This window comes from Apium graveolens, chromosome 6, assembly GCF_009905375.1.
Source record: "Apium graveolens cultivar Ventura chromosome 6, ASM990537v1, whole genome shotgun sequence".
Taxonomy (NCBI): Eukaryota; Viridiplantae; Streptophyta; class Magnoliopsida; order Apiales; family Apiaceae; genus Apium; species Apium graveolens.
In genome coordinates this window covers 50,329,028-50,342,716 of record NC_133652.1, presented here as the reverse complement: position 1 = coordinate 50,342,716, position 13,689 = coordinate 50,329,028, and the positions used below count along the sequence as shown (strand labels likewise).

Genomic DNA, 13,689 nt, shown 5'->3' with positions numbered 1-13,689 from the left:
TGCTTTTATAAAGAACTTGATTATTGAACTTGGTCGAATATCCTTTGATTGTATACTTATATGTAATAACGCGGTTTGTATTTTAGGCGGATGAAGTCTCCAACCCAACTAAAGAGCAACTGGTTGATGTAGTTCAGAGGCATTTCATGATGATGGTAATTTATGCATTTTCTGTAATAATCTTTTTAAATTGCGAACTTGTTAACTGTCATTATATAAATAATATAAATATTGTCCCAAAACTCTCCTCATGTTTAAGAGTGTTGAGATTTAGACCAGTCATAAGATTGTTCCGGCAACTGATATATAGTGTATGCTTGATTTTTCTAACCAAATAATAACTTGTTAGTTACTGCTACTCTTAGTATATTAGTTTTGGCTTTCTGCCTTTTAAAGTTCTAGTAATATACTACATATATGTATTGACTTTAAACAATTTATATGTTGTTGGTGAAGCAATTGGACGAGTTGCAAGTCATACCGGGGTTTGTGCACTCTGCTAAGTGATTGAAGATGGTGTGTAAATGACAACTAATATTGTCTCTTCCAGTAAAAAACTTGGGTTTGTTTACAAGATTTGAATACAGGAAGCTCCAAATATCTTGACGATAGTCCTAAAGAGATTTCAGGTAATTGTTGTCTAAGCAACAACCGTTAAAATACTCATGTACTGATCCTTAAATCCCTTGTTCTACACGTTGAGTTTGAGGTTTAGCCATAAAGATCCAGATTTTTGTCCACCAAAAAAAGCAGTTTGGTAGTTTAGCGTGTAATATAAGCAGCTTACTATTTAAGGTGTCCTTAGTGATACCCATTGGCAATTTTTTTTTGGTAAGAGCAGTTCAACATTTTAGTTATTATCTTTATCCATTGTTTAATCAACATGGTAGCCTAAATATATTGTGAAGCCATTAAGGCTAACATTCTATTTAAATTCCCTACTAACTGGTCTAGTTGCAGAGCTATTGCTTCTTTCTGTTTAAATTTGTTGAGTTTCTCTATTCTTTAATAGTCTATTCAGAATCATGATTTTGCTTTCTCAGGAAGGAAATTATGGAAAGATAAACAAGTGTATTACTTTCCCAGAGATGTTGGATTTGATTTCGTTTATGACTGTAGCAGATGATATTACATTACCTATAGATATGCTTAATGCATCTTTCTCCGGGCATTACATTACCTACTTAATGTAAGGTCAATTTTTTTTCCAATACTGTGAATCTTTGACGCAACAGTTCTCCGGTATCAGAATCAGAAACTTGTTCAGCAGTTAGACGTGCAGAAGCATGAGTTGCACAATCTTGAAGGCAGAATAAGAGAACTTAAGGACAAACAGTCCACATATGATGAGATATTAATCATAGTGAACCAACAATGGAATCAGGTTGCTTCATCTTTTGCACGTCTCATTATTCTGCTGTCACTATATAATTTATGTTATTATTATTTTAACTATTTTCCTTGCTCTTCTGATGTAGTTGGTTGATGATTTTATTTTTCTTGGCGCACGTGTTGGGGCTGGAAAAAGTACAATACAGATGTTGGATCGTGCATAACGTGTGAGAGGTTTTTAACGATATTAGTTTACTTTGCATAATACTGGTGATCCTATAAATGCATTGATTAATTGTATCTTATCTGTAATTTAGGTTCAGTTCCATCATGTCCTGCAGAGGAGATGTTTCTTTGTAGAATATTAGAATTGAGTTGTGGAAAGAGACAAAGCTGAAAGCATAAGGCAGGTTTTGCATGGGAATCCATCCGGAGAAGGTCGGGAAACTTGCCTATTATTAAGTAATACTATATATAAACATCGCTTATTATTATTATTCGCTAGATTATGGAACTCCTCTTGTTGCTTTCCGGCTATCTGCTCTATTACAATCTTAGATATTGTTGTTCTTTATAACCATTTAACATTGACAATGTGCTCTGTTACAATCTGGAGTATGCAGATACTGTTGTGCAGTTGTCTAAGATTGACAATATGATGAAAGAGGAGGCTAATAATCTGCATGAGGTGATTGAAATTCTACATTTGAAGCATAAAGAATATGCTGAAGATATGCAAGGCAGTTGGTTCAGGATAGATGACACTGAGGTAATGAGTCTCTTCTGAATGGATCATATATTCACAGTATTGGAAAAAAAATTGATCTTATCCCTTGTTTATCATTCATGACTAACTGTTGCAATATTTTTTGATAAAAGTCGGTTATTTTCTATCTTTATACATATAAAGAACATTAATAGATTTTAAAAACATGTAATTTTTAGATTTTTTATTCACAAGTAGGTGGTTGTATCTTCTTCGTGAGTGTAAATTGGGTATAACAATGATAGCATGTCAATAGACAAGTTTATAGGAATGTTTATTAGTTGATACGAAAAGAGTGAATATTGTGAGGATTCAAATCATGTTCCATTTTTTGAACTTGTAAGTTTGTGATTTTTTTCTTAATGTAGTGTACTATACATGATTATAAAAGATCATAAAGTAATGTACTTCAGAACTATATTAGAGCTCACTACAGAACAGTACATTAGAAGGGTTTACTTGATATTCAATAATCATAATACTGAAATCTCAAGCTGCATAAAATTTCAGTGGTACTTTTTGTTTGGAAAGTAACTCTTAACTGTCACCCAACTCACGTCTTTTAAACTTACTGCTTTTAGGAAAATTAGATTGTAGTGCTGTAAAGTTTATAAATTTTTGTTTCCTCTTACCCTTTTGTTATCGTTCAGGTTGAATCTCCCTTTCCACCTTTTGATAAGATAGGCATCAACTCAGTACAGAGGGAGGTTGAAGAAATTATTCTCGATATTTATGTTAGCAGGGATGACTTAGCAAACATATAACAATAGTTTGGTTTTGAACGATTCTGTAATAAAATTAGATACTTGATATTTATGTTGCTGAATATAAGTGTTTAGTTAGTTCATTATTTAAATACTTTCAATGAATAAATACTGATGTCAAAAAAATAATTGTACATCACTTTTAATATATAAATATTGATGTCTCTAATGCAATTGTACATCAGTTTTAGTGAAGAAAAACTGATGTCAAAAAAGTTGATATACATTGCTTTTTCCTAAAAAACCGATGTCAAAGACTAACATGTTCAACTCTAAAAGGAACATAGACATCACTTTGTTTGGGATACAACTGATGTCTAAGTGCCAACATAGACATCACCTTTTACTAAATAAATCGATGTTTAATATCAGATTTTACATCACCTTTATGAAAATATTCGATGTCTATGTGGAAAAAAACATAGCCCATTATATGTTTAATTTGTTGTAATAGGTGTAATTTATTTATTAAATTATTTATTTCTAACATTTTTTTGTAAAAAATAATGCATGGACATCACTTTTTTTCCCAGAAATGATGTCTAATTAAGTAAAGATATCGGGTTATGGCCGATGTGTAGAATAGACATCACCGACATCAGCATCGGTTGCCAAACAACATAGATATCGACCAAAAACCGATGTTTATGGGCATTTTTCTTGTAGTGAAATCATACACATTGATTGATACTCAACTTGTATTTGATATGTTTTAGACGTTATACAATATTGTATGGTGTACAAAATAAATCTTGGAAAATGACCCGTGTCTCGCACGGGTTATTATGTTAGTTTAATATTATAGGCTTACACACTTCGGTTGAACGTTTAAAATTTACACACCTAAACCACCATTTTTTTTAATTTAATAAGATTAACCCCAAACAAGTCAATTTACCCTCAGAGCATCTCCAACAGCGTCTTAAGACACTCTTCAAATATATTATAAAATATTGACTCTTAATAATTTAATGTACATTCACCTCCAACAACACTCTTTATATCCACTATTTAAATAATATTTTAATATTAAAATATCTTTATTTAATAGGAGTACAATATAAAGTGGAGAGAGAAAGTGGGTGGTTAAATTACTTTATAATAAAATATAAGTTAAGAACAAATTGTTCGCTCTTAAAAGAGAGGAGAAAGATGAGACTCCTAAGGTTTTAAAGAGGCTCTAAGAGTCTCTTAGAGTTTAAATTTTGACACTACTCTTTATTTTTCTACTTAAAAGCTTGTTTAAAGGATTTATTGGATGTTGTTGCACTATAAACCTCAGTTGGGCCGGACTGGACCGAATTCTATCAAGACAGGCTTTCCACAATTTGGGCTCAGGGCTTCAGCACATTCCCCCACTCAGCCACACTCAGGACTCTCAAATTTCTCCATTCTCACGACTCAATCGCTCTCACTCAATTCCTCAGAGTCCCGTTCTTAATTCTCAGGTAATTTTTTTACCTTCAAACAGTTCAGAATACTAATCTTAATATTCTATAGCTTATTTAATAATAATATCAAAGAGGTGCTGTATTAAATTTACATGTTTATCATTTAATTAAAAACTTGTACTATGTGTTATGATATCATTTTCATGGATCTATATTTATGCAATTGGAGGTGTATTTATATGTAGCTTGTATTCTTTAAACAATCTGTTAGTCGTACTCTAGTGTTTACGTTCTTTAGGTTGTATCATTTCAGTTGATTAAGCATTTTCGTGATCGATTTATTTACGATATTTTCATAAGCGTATTGTGACTTTCATATTAATTTTCGTACTTACTGAGGTGCGAAGAACTGTTGTTCTGATGCTGGTAGAAATTATAAATGTTGTTTGTCCCTAAATAGAGACTTGCTGTTTTTTCGTGACATATATTTGCAAGCACTCGTTAATCGTCTTGTGTCATTTAAATATAATTCCATCTGATATTTGCTGGAAATTTAATTCCCAAGCATTTAGAAAAATTGTCTAGTTTAAATGATGAATGTGTGTTGAGCAAGAGCACATCACAGTACATGTATCTACCTTTAAGATACTCGTTATCCCATAAGTGAACATGTAAAAAACTCTGAATTGATGTTGAGGACAATACTGCAATATATTACTTTCATGGGCAAAAGAAATGCAAAAGCGAAGAGGGATCTCCCAAAGAATCATATTCAATTATGTTTCTTGCTCCTTAGAAAGTAAATAATATATTAAGTTTGAAAAATTGTATCAACTGAAAGAAATATCGAGCTAGGGTTATAACAAATTTAATTTTTATTTTATAATTATTTATTATAGAAGTTTATTATTTTCACAAGGTGCATCTCACTTTTGAAAATAATATTGTTTATTTGTAGATATCAGAAAGAAATAAGCTTCAGTGTGTGGTGAATTGTTCTTCGAAAGAAAAAGGGTTTGAAAATAGTATTGACCAGGGAACAAATTCGTCAATGAGTTCGTCAATAATTCGGAAAAGTGGAAGTTTGTGCAGTCGAATCTGGAGATCATCAGCAACACCAGGCGGGCTTATTTTATCCAATCCTTGGTCCGCCACTCAGCTCCGCCCTAAATTTTGTGGCTCCGATGTAACTACTACTTTATTTCTAGTATATATACACATCCTAAACATATATGCCTTTGTATTTCTAGTTGTAAGATAATATACAGACCCTAATTAAGTTTAAAAAGTTTCTTATTGCTTCTTGCGCAGGTCAGACCAGGAAATGTAATTGAAAGGAAAGGTAACGCTTGATCATTTTTTGTACCCCTTTCTACTCTCTCTCCCTCTACACACGCGCACGCCCGCACACACACACATTTATATATGCTTTGTTGTGTTATCAAAAGTTTATGTTTGCTTCCTTTTCCGGGCTTGAACAAACCAACTACTCAGGCAAAGTATATCAGGTACTAAATTCTCCTTCTAAAGAATTATTGTTTTCTTAATTCAATATCATATTATGGTACGGTTTGACTGTTTATTTGTGCTACTTTTTTTCTTCCTTGCCGAATTTAGGTCGTAAAAATGATGCATAGGACACCAGGAAAAGGAGGAGCTCTCATACAGGTTTTTTTTTGCCTCCTCTTGGCATTGTATAATATACATGTACTACACCCCTTACCTTATAATCTACTAAAACACTCTCAATTTTTCAAGGTCTATGAATCTGTTGTGATCCAATATTTATAATTTATAATTGTTTTTAGAGATTGTTCCATGGTTCTTTAACAAACTATATAACTGTACTACTTATATCAACTAAAACTATAGTCATCAGTTTCCAATCACATGCTCATAACTAGCACAGATGTTAGGTTCAGTTTTTATTTTTTAGATATTCTCAATGGTACTATTGTCGTATTGGCTTTTCCTGGTGGTACAACTTACTCATAATACGCCCCAACTTTTAATTTCATTTGTCTTTTACCCGCTCAGTACAATTAACGTATTCATCTTCTTAGTTGTAAATATTGTTTTACCATGCATCTTTTAGCTTGTTTTATTAGTTTCTATCTTTCTCTTCTTTATTTTTATATGCACCTCTTTGAAAACTCTCCCTCCTTTGATTTTGTTTTTTAGGTTGAGCTTCGTGATGTTGATAGTGGAAATAAGGTCAATGAAAGATTGCGGACAGATGAGGCAGTTGAAAGTATTCCTCAAATCTACTTCTTAAATTTTTATTCTTTTTACTGAATGTGCTAGTTTTAGTTCATTTTTTATATGTAAAACCTTTAATCACATACATATTTTTGCGTAATGAACCTAATTATAATTGAACAGCATTAGAGTTTATATACCAGCAGAATGAGTTGCTTTGGAAATTGAACATATTTCAGTTTGCCCTAAAAAAACAATACCAGCACCTTCTTTGGAAAAATGTTCTTTAGTTCTCTTAAATTGTTATACAGAAGTCACTTGTGGGATCACTGTGCTATTAAAGTGTGAACAACTTTAAAACAACAGAGTTGGATATTTTATGTTGTGTAACAACCATGAAAAATTATGTTCGATTGTTTTATTTTGTTTTTGAATTTTGTAATAGAATAACATATTATCATATAGGTTATTCACATCTAAGTTACCCGGACTCTTCAATTTTTCCCTCATACCCGTGTCCATCGGAGATGACATGGGTATGTGTATGGGATCTGAGTTGGATCCTTCATATGGAAACCAGACACTTTAACCTTAAGAAATTTAGTTCAAAATGATTTACAAGGCCTCACAACTTAACCCTCTTAATTCTAGGGAGGGATGTCTATAGATTACTATTTGACTATTTCTATTTTATTCTTTTAATTTATGTTATAAATATGACATAAACAATTATATATATGTTTACTTAATGTGGTAGAAGACACAAATTTTACAAATGTAATGTATAAAAAGTAGGTCTAATTTCACTTATGAAGGTTATATGTCGAATCCACGCACCCGTGTCCAATATTGGATCCATATCCAGAAATCCTATTTTTTTAAAAACTAAGAGTTTGACACTTGGATACGCACCCGTATCTGACACCTGTACCCGAGTTTGGGTAACTTAGATTCACGGTCAATACATAATTAGAGTGGAAGTTAATTGGCACTTGTAGTACATATTTCTCCCCTAGTACTGTTTTGAAATTAGGCACTTCAGTAGTACATATTATCCATTAAAAGTGAAGTTCTAGATGCACAAAAAACTGAATTCTAAAATACGTGTTTTACTTGATTTTAACCATGTTAATCGGACTTGGATAGAAGTGTCCAATATGGACACATGTCCAAGTAACGGACTGGCCAACAATTTGGAAATTATACATGTTTTTGGCCTAAAATAAGTGTCCATGTCCGAGTGTCGAATGTCCGACACGGGTACTCGAAGATAAATTGAAGAGTCCGAGTAACATAGGATTTTATTACTCATATGCTACTATTTACTTGCCTAACTTTCTTTTCAAGGAAGGTGTTAAGTTTGAAATAAATACATTTTCCTTCTATAGGAAAACAGTAAGTAAATTAAGTAGTTGGTACGACCTGAAGAAATAAACATATTGTTGTATGGAAGGCCATTAGGTCAAAGACTTATTCGTCAAAAGCGGGTAATAGGAGCCTTAGGTTTTTCCTTTGCAAGATTATTTCAAAATAGGTTCGTGTAGAACTTACATCTAACATTTAGGAGTTCTACACCTCTGGTCTCCTACTTTTTCTGTTGGGTTACTCTAGTTATCACATTTGTAAATCATTAGTGCATGGTTGTCATGTCGGTCGACTAGTCGCGACTAGTCGGCGACTAGTCGACTAAGCGGTATTTGGAGGTCGACTCAACATGTCGACTAGCTGAATGTCGATATTTCGGTCGCCTGGTCGACTAGTCGACTAAGCGGTCGACTAGTCGAGCTGCTCAGTGTAAATATTTTTTCTACATAATTTTTTTTACATGCTGCACTACCACATCACATCACAGTTGTATCAGACAATTGTTATTGAATAATTGTTACATATTTCACATATTGCAAGTACTTTTCTTTGTTGTTCTAAATTGTTAGATGATTGCAAGTACTTTCCTTTTTGTTATCATTTGTTAGATCTTCTAGCTTTTTCATCATTTTCTCCAAGTGTTGGATTCTTAATTCCTTACAATCTGAAATAAAATATTGTGGAATGAGTTGGAACTTAAAACCTAGAACTTAGAAATCTAAAATACATAATATATATACATTTGTGTGTGTATATATATATGTATATTGTATTTTTAATTTATAATAATATATTATTTTTTTGTCGACTAGTCGACTAATCGACTAGCGGGAGGTCCGTCGACTCGCCTCGACTCATCGACGTGACAACCATGCATTAGTGTTTAACTCACGTAATTAAGGTTTATGTTTTATCATCTCACAAGTTTGTTTATTTTGTAATCCTACAGCTTGAAAATAATGGGTAACTTTAGCATCAACTATCTAGATTCTTCATAAGTAGTAGTTTCCTAAAGCTTAGTACTAGTATTGCTTGGTGTTACAGACCTCAATATGCTATAACATTAGTCCTCTATTAAATTTATAATCTTCGTGACCTCTTCATTTGGGCTTTACCAGTAAGTCTAGTTTCAAATGCTGGGACCTGCTAAATAATGTTTTGATAAAACTATCTAACTTTAGCTAGGACATCCTGGACCTTAAAGAAGCCAATGGTTTTCTTATGTTAAATCCATTGTTAGTTCTAGAATATAACTTATTGATAGTCACAAAGCCCTAAAATCATCTTCTGCATATGAATTAACTTCAATTAAGAAATTTAAGGACATAACTAGTAAGATATTGATATATATTTACTGTACCTGGTTCTGTTTTGCATCAATGTTTACAGGATTTTTTTTTGCCGTAATGTTTTGCAGGAGTGTATGTTGAACAAAAGAGATATACGTACCTTTATACAGATGAAGAAACTGACTCTGTTGTGTTAATGGAGTGAGTACACCCTCTTTTAGGTCCACCAATTATAATTTTAAGTGCATAGCTTTATTTTGTTGTGAAACAATCAATTTACTACAATCTTTTGCAATTAGGCCTAAAACATATGATCAAGTGGAAGTGCCCAAGGCACTGTTTGGTGGAGCTCTTGCATATTTGAAAGGTAATAAACCTAGTGATATTTGTTTTGAAGTAGTTTTTTTTTGTTTTTTCACTAACTATATGTTAATGCACTTGTAAAGACAAGATATAGCATAGAAAGGCAATTTATGTAGTTTTAACAGTTGGAGAATTGTATTGAAAATTTGGGTGTTCTTATAAATTATAAGCATACTTGTGAGGGGGGGACAAGGAGCCAGCACACCACTTGGATGCCTAGGAGTTAGCGCCCGCCTAGGTGTCCAATTGGTGTTCAGCTATATATAGGCCATATCCATTACATTTTATATCAATATCTTTATAATATTTTCAGTTATATGGGTCGCGCTCTAATTTAAGAAAAGTGAGAACAATTGTCCTGAGTGCAGAACAATTGTTCTCACTCTAAATCACTCAGGACAATTGTTCTCACTCTAAAAACAGTTTGCACTCAAATCACAACCTTTAGTTATAATTATACTGATGTAAGATTATTTTATTTGATTGAATCAAATAGATGTTGTTATTAACTTTTGTTTGTTTTATTTTGAGACTGTTGTTATGGGTATTATGGTTCACTTTCTAATGGTACACGTGTATGAATTTCACCACTTAAAGATGAAATAAGCAAAGTCCAATTATATATTAGAAAAACATTAAATATGTACAGTTGAATGCTTAATTCATCTAGGTGTATGCACCGCCTAATTCATTTACCCTATTAAAATTAAATTAAGGCTGGCTGAACGTCTATCCATTTCTTGCCGCAGTATGCTTAGAAGTGGCCAAGTAGCAGGCTAGTAGCACTGCAAGACTTTACCCTTGGTAAACCATGAGCAATATAGTCAGATAGCAGTAACATCCATGCTGGTTAAGTAGAACATTCTAGAACTTGTAAGCACGGTGAAACAAGAAAACTCAAATTTAGCCACGCACGTCCCATAGTCCGTCTCCTATCCTGGAACAATGTGACCCCAAACGTTGGATGTCGCGACCCGAATTGCTGGCTTTGACTACCCATAAGAAAATGTATGGTTCCGATCTTTGTCGAAAGTGGTAGTAGGAGAGTTTTGTAGGTGATGTTTGCAGAAAAAATGTTGAAAATTAATGAAAAACGGGGTAAGATAAGTGAAGAAGCGAATGCACAATTTTCCATAAAAGAAGAATAAGCGCATTGATAATGTCCTGTTTGGAACCCTTTTTCTTCCCTATTAGTTTGATGATTGTACCTAATCTAATATTCTACTAGTTGTTACCAAGAATAAATTGTAGGGAGCATATGAGTATATTGTATGAATACTTAATGAAAATTCATGAAGAAATTGTTTATATATTATAGGGAGCATATGGGCTAAATGTACATGGCTAATGCTTTTTAAATGTGTAGCCATAGCCAATGTGATACGTGTTTTGATTTTGTTAATGGTATTAAGCCTTTGTGCTCAGGTACATCTTGTTATTGTAAATTCCATTTCTTTAATGAAAAAGACTTTGTACCAGTATAGTATAAAAGGTGACGAAACTACATCATTGCATTATTACTTATCAGTCATTGCTAGTTTAGGTAATCGTGCATTATATTATGTATATATAATTATATATAAAAGAGGAAATGTCGTTAACTGTTGATGAACTGCAACATGCATAAATTGATCCATATGGTGCCATAGACTTTGTCTCTGGGCCCTTCACACATTTACATAATAGTTTGCGCTGTACCATCTTGTTTTGTAATGGACATGTGCCTTTGCAATTGCAATCTCCTTGGTTGATGATAGTAGTGAAATATAGAATGTGAATGTTTGACCCTGTTCCCGTTTGCCAAGAAGCCTCTAGGTAGATCAATCGCCGATGGTTCCCCCATTTATTTACCGAACCGCATTTCCAAGCTCTATTGATGATAAATTAGTGGGGGCCTTATAACATGTCTTTTTTTCCTGTTTTCCTGTAAACTTATTCTGTATCCCTGTAATTTGAATATCCGGGATACGTTTGTTGAAATTGCTGTTAACACCTATATTTGCAACTTTCATATGAATTGTTCGTAGCAAATACAGAATTTTTAAGTCATGGCAATGCTTAATTATCGTATTTTGTTGTGAATAGATGATATGTCCGTGACCGTTGAACTGTATGATGATAAACCAATGTCTGCATCGGTTCCTCCACGGGTGACATGCACTGTTGTAGAAACACAAGCTCCCGTTAAGGGAATTGGAGCCACTCCTCAGTATGTTTATTACTCTGGTTACACACACACATATTGCTAGCCACTAGATTGACGCCTTTTTAGAAGGCATTTGTCTAAAGATCTTTTAGTACTTATAGAAGCCTAATAATGAATTTATATATAAATAAAATGTTAGAATCAGCATTACTCTCTGAAAGCTGACGCCATTTTTATCTCCTCAAATGCTCATATCTTTTGAAATCTGAAACTGGGTATTTTCGTTGCTTTTTTACTTTCTACAGTACAAAGAAGGCTTTGTTGGACAATGGCCTAACTATACAGGTGAGTCCATATGATAAATGATTGTTGACTTTAACAAAATTGCTCTTATTTGACCTTTTTAATATTCTTTTGGGTCTTTTTAAAATCTTCTTTTGTTGTCTTGTTAGTACATCCTTAATCTAATCATGATTAAATAGTTTCGACATGTGTCATAAAACCAGCAATATTACGAGGTCTCATGTCTAAATATTACTAATATCTGAAACAACTTCCAACTTGGATCATACAAACTAAGACATGTACACAATTCTAATTTCTCAACCAGATAGGGGGAGCTCTCTTAAATGACTGAAATAGTAGATGTAGTAACTATTGTACGTCTATTCTCTTTTCTTAACATTTTGGTGAACAGGTTGTGCCAGGGATGTTAAAAATGAAGATACTTCTCTGTGTTTCATTTCTCCTTGCCAATTTTATTTACCTAGGCCATCTGAAGTTATATTTTCTACAACTTATATTATATACAGTGTTGTGATATTGTTATTTTCATATAATTTGTAGGTACCAGCTCACATATTAACTGGAGACCAGTTACTTATCGATACCACAGATAATTCTTACATGAGCAGGTAAGTCTGTCGTTTGGAATGTTATCTTTAATTTTTTTTACCCATTTCATGTCCTTTTAGATGATGTGTCTGTCCTCAATTTCGTGAAATATTGTTTATAGCTTTATGATTTATTTAGTTACCAAATTATCTTGAAATTTGCTAATTGTCATCTGTATTGCTCACCTCAGGGCATAAAAGGAACTTGTGCAATATGAAGTCAGTTCTACATCCTAATGTTGCTGCGTTTCTTGGAAAAATCATGAAGTTTAGACTAATATTAGTGGTGGGTGAGGGTCAGAGTACTTAATTGAGGAAGTATCCCGTGGGATTCGAACCTGTGACCAAGAGGATAGTTTTCCTCTCTTTAACCAACTGAGCCAACCCTTGCGGGCTTGGTAATTTTTTTTAATTATACATATTTTGATATATATATATATATATAATGTTTTTGATATATATATATAATGTTTTTGATATATATATATAATGTTTTTGAGAATGTTTAATGATGAAATTGATAACTACTTCCTGCAAAAATTTAAAACAGTTTTTTCCAAAAGGTCGGGGACGTGTTTTTGCTAACAGCAGTTTTTAGACCAAAAGCGCTCCTCCAGATAGTAGCTTTTAAATTTATCAAACACCTTTCTTTACGGGTTTTACTTGCAGGTTTTTTACGTCTCACATGGGAAGGATCTTTCTTTATTTTAAGCGCCTGGGTTATATATTTTTCTTGGTTGAAATTTGTTGTTATGTATTCCCCAGGTGTTTTGGGATTTCGATAGATTTCCTATTTGGTTTTAAAGCGTCCAAGGTATTTAGTAATCCGTAATTTAATTTTAATTTTTTTACATAATCCTCTCTCAATTTTTATATATTTGACTTTTTGGCGCTCACAAGCTTTGATCATGTCCCAAAAAGCCGAATGTCATTTTTAATAGTATAATATATAACATTAAGATACATTTTCTTAATTTGAGGCATTATTAAGATTGTGCCTTAGATATTTCTTATATGACATTTTTGAAAAAAAAATGAATTAAATTTGTATAATTCAAATAGCTGGAAATAATTTTTGAATAAATTTCTTTAAAAGAAATTATAAGATATGTCACAATAAATCAAAAGGAATTGTTGTGATATAAAATTTTGCTAAAGAAAGATAACTAAATGGGATAAGT

The 13,689-nt window shown here is 32.6% G+C and overlaps 1 protein-coding gene and 1 long non-coding RNA gene across 4 annotated transcripts; both read left to right on the top strand.

Moving 5' to 3' along the window:
- The first annotated feature begins 524 nt into the window (after window positions 1-524).
- LOC141663936 (uncharacterized) lies at window positions 525-2,880 on the top strand. Of its 3 annotated transcripts, none has more exons than XR_012551749.1 (6): window positions 525-629; window positions 1,044-1,384; window positions 1,479-1,566; window positions 1,650-1,770; window positions 1,956-2,101; window positions 2,749-2,880. It is a non-coding gene; the product is annotated as an uncharacterized LOC141663936 (long non-coding RNA). The 3 variants fall into 3 exon arrangements; XR_012551748.1 differs by lacking the exon at window positions 525-629 and having other exon boundaries at window positions 879-1,189; window positions 1,271-1,384; XR_012551747.1 differs by lacking the exon at window positions 525-629 and having other exon boundaries at window positions 879-1,384.
- A 1,273-nt stretch (window positions 2,881-4,153) lies between these two features.
- LOC141668573 (uncharacterized) lies at window positions 4,154-12,965 on the top strand. The gene is made up of 12 exons (XM_074475506.1): window positions 4,154-4,310; window positions 5,212-5,439; window positions 5,565-5,595; window positions 5,748-5,761; window positions 5,871-5,921; window positions 6,435-6,504; window positions 9,235-9,307; window positions 9,406-9,473; window positions 11,555-11,678; window positions 11,921-11,960; window positions 12,462-12,529; window positions 12,700-12,965. The coding sequence occupies exons 2-12, from the start codon at window positions 5,305-5,307 to the stop codon at window positions 12,704-12,706; spliced, it is 681 nt and encodes a 226-aa protein (XP_074331607.1). The 5' UTR covers window positions 4,154-4,310; window positions 5,212-5,304; the 3' UTR covers window positions 12,707-12,965.
- Window positions 12,966-13,689: the final 724 nt, after the last annotated feature.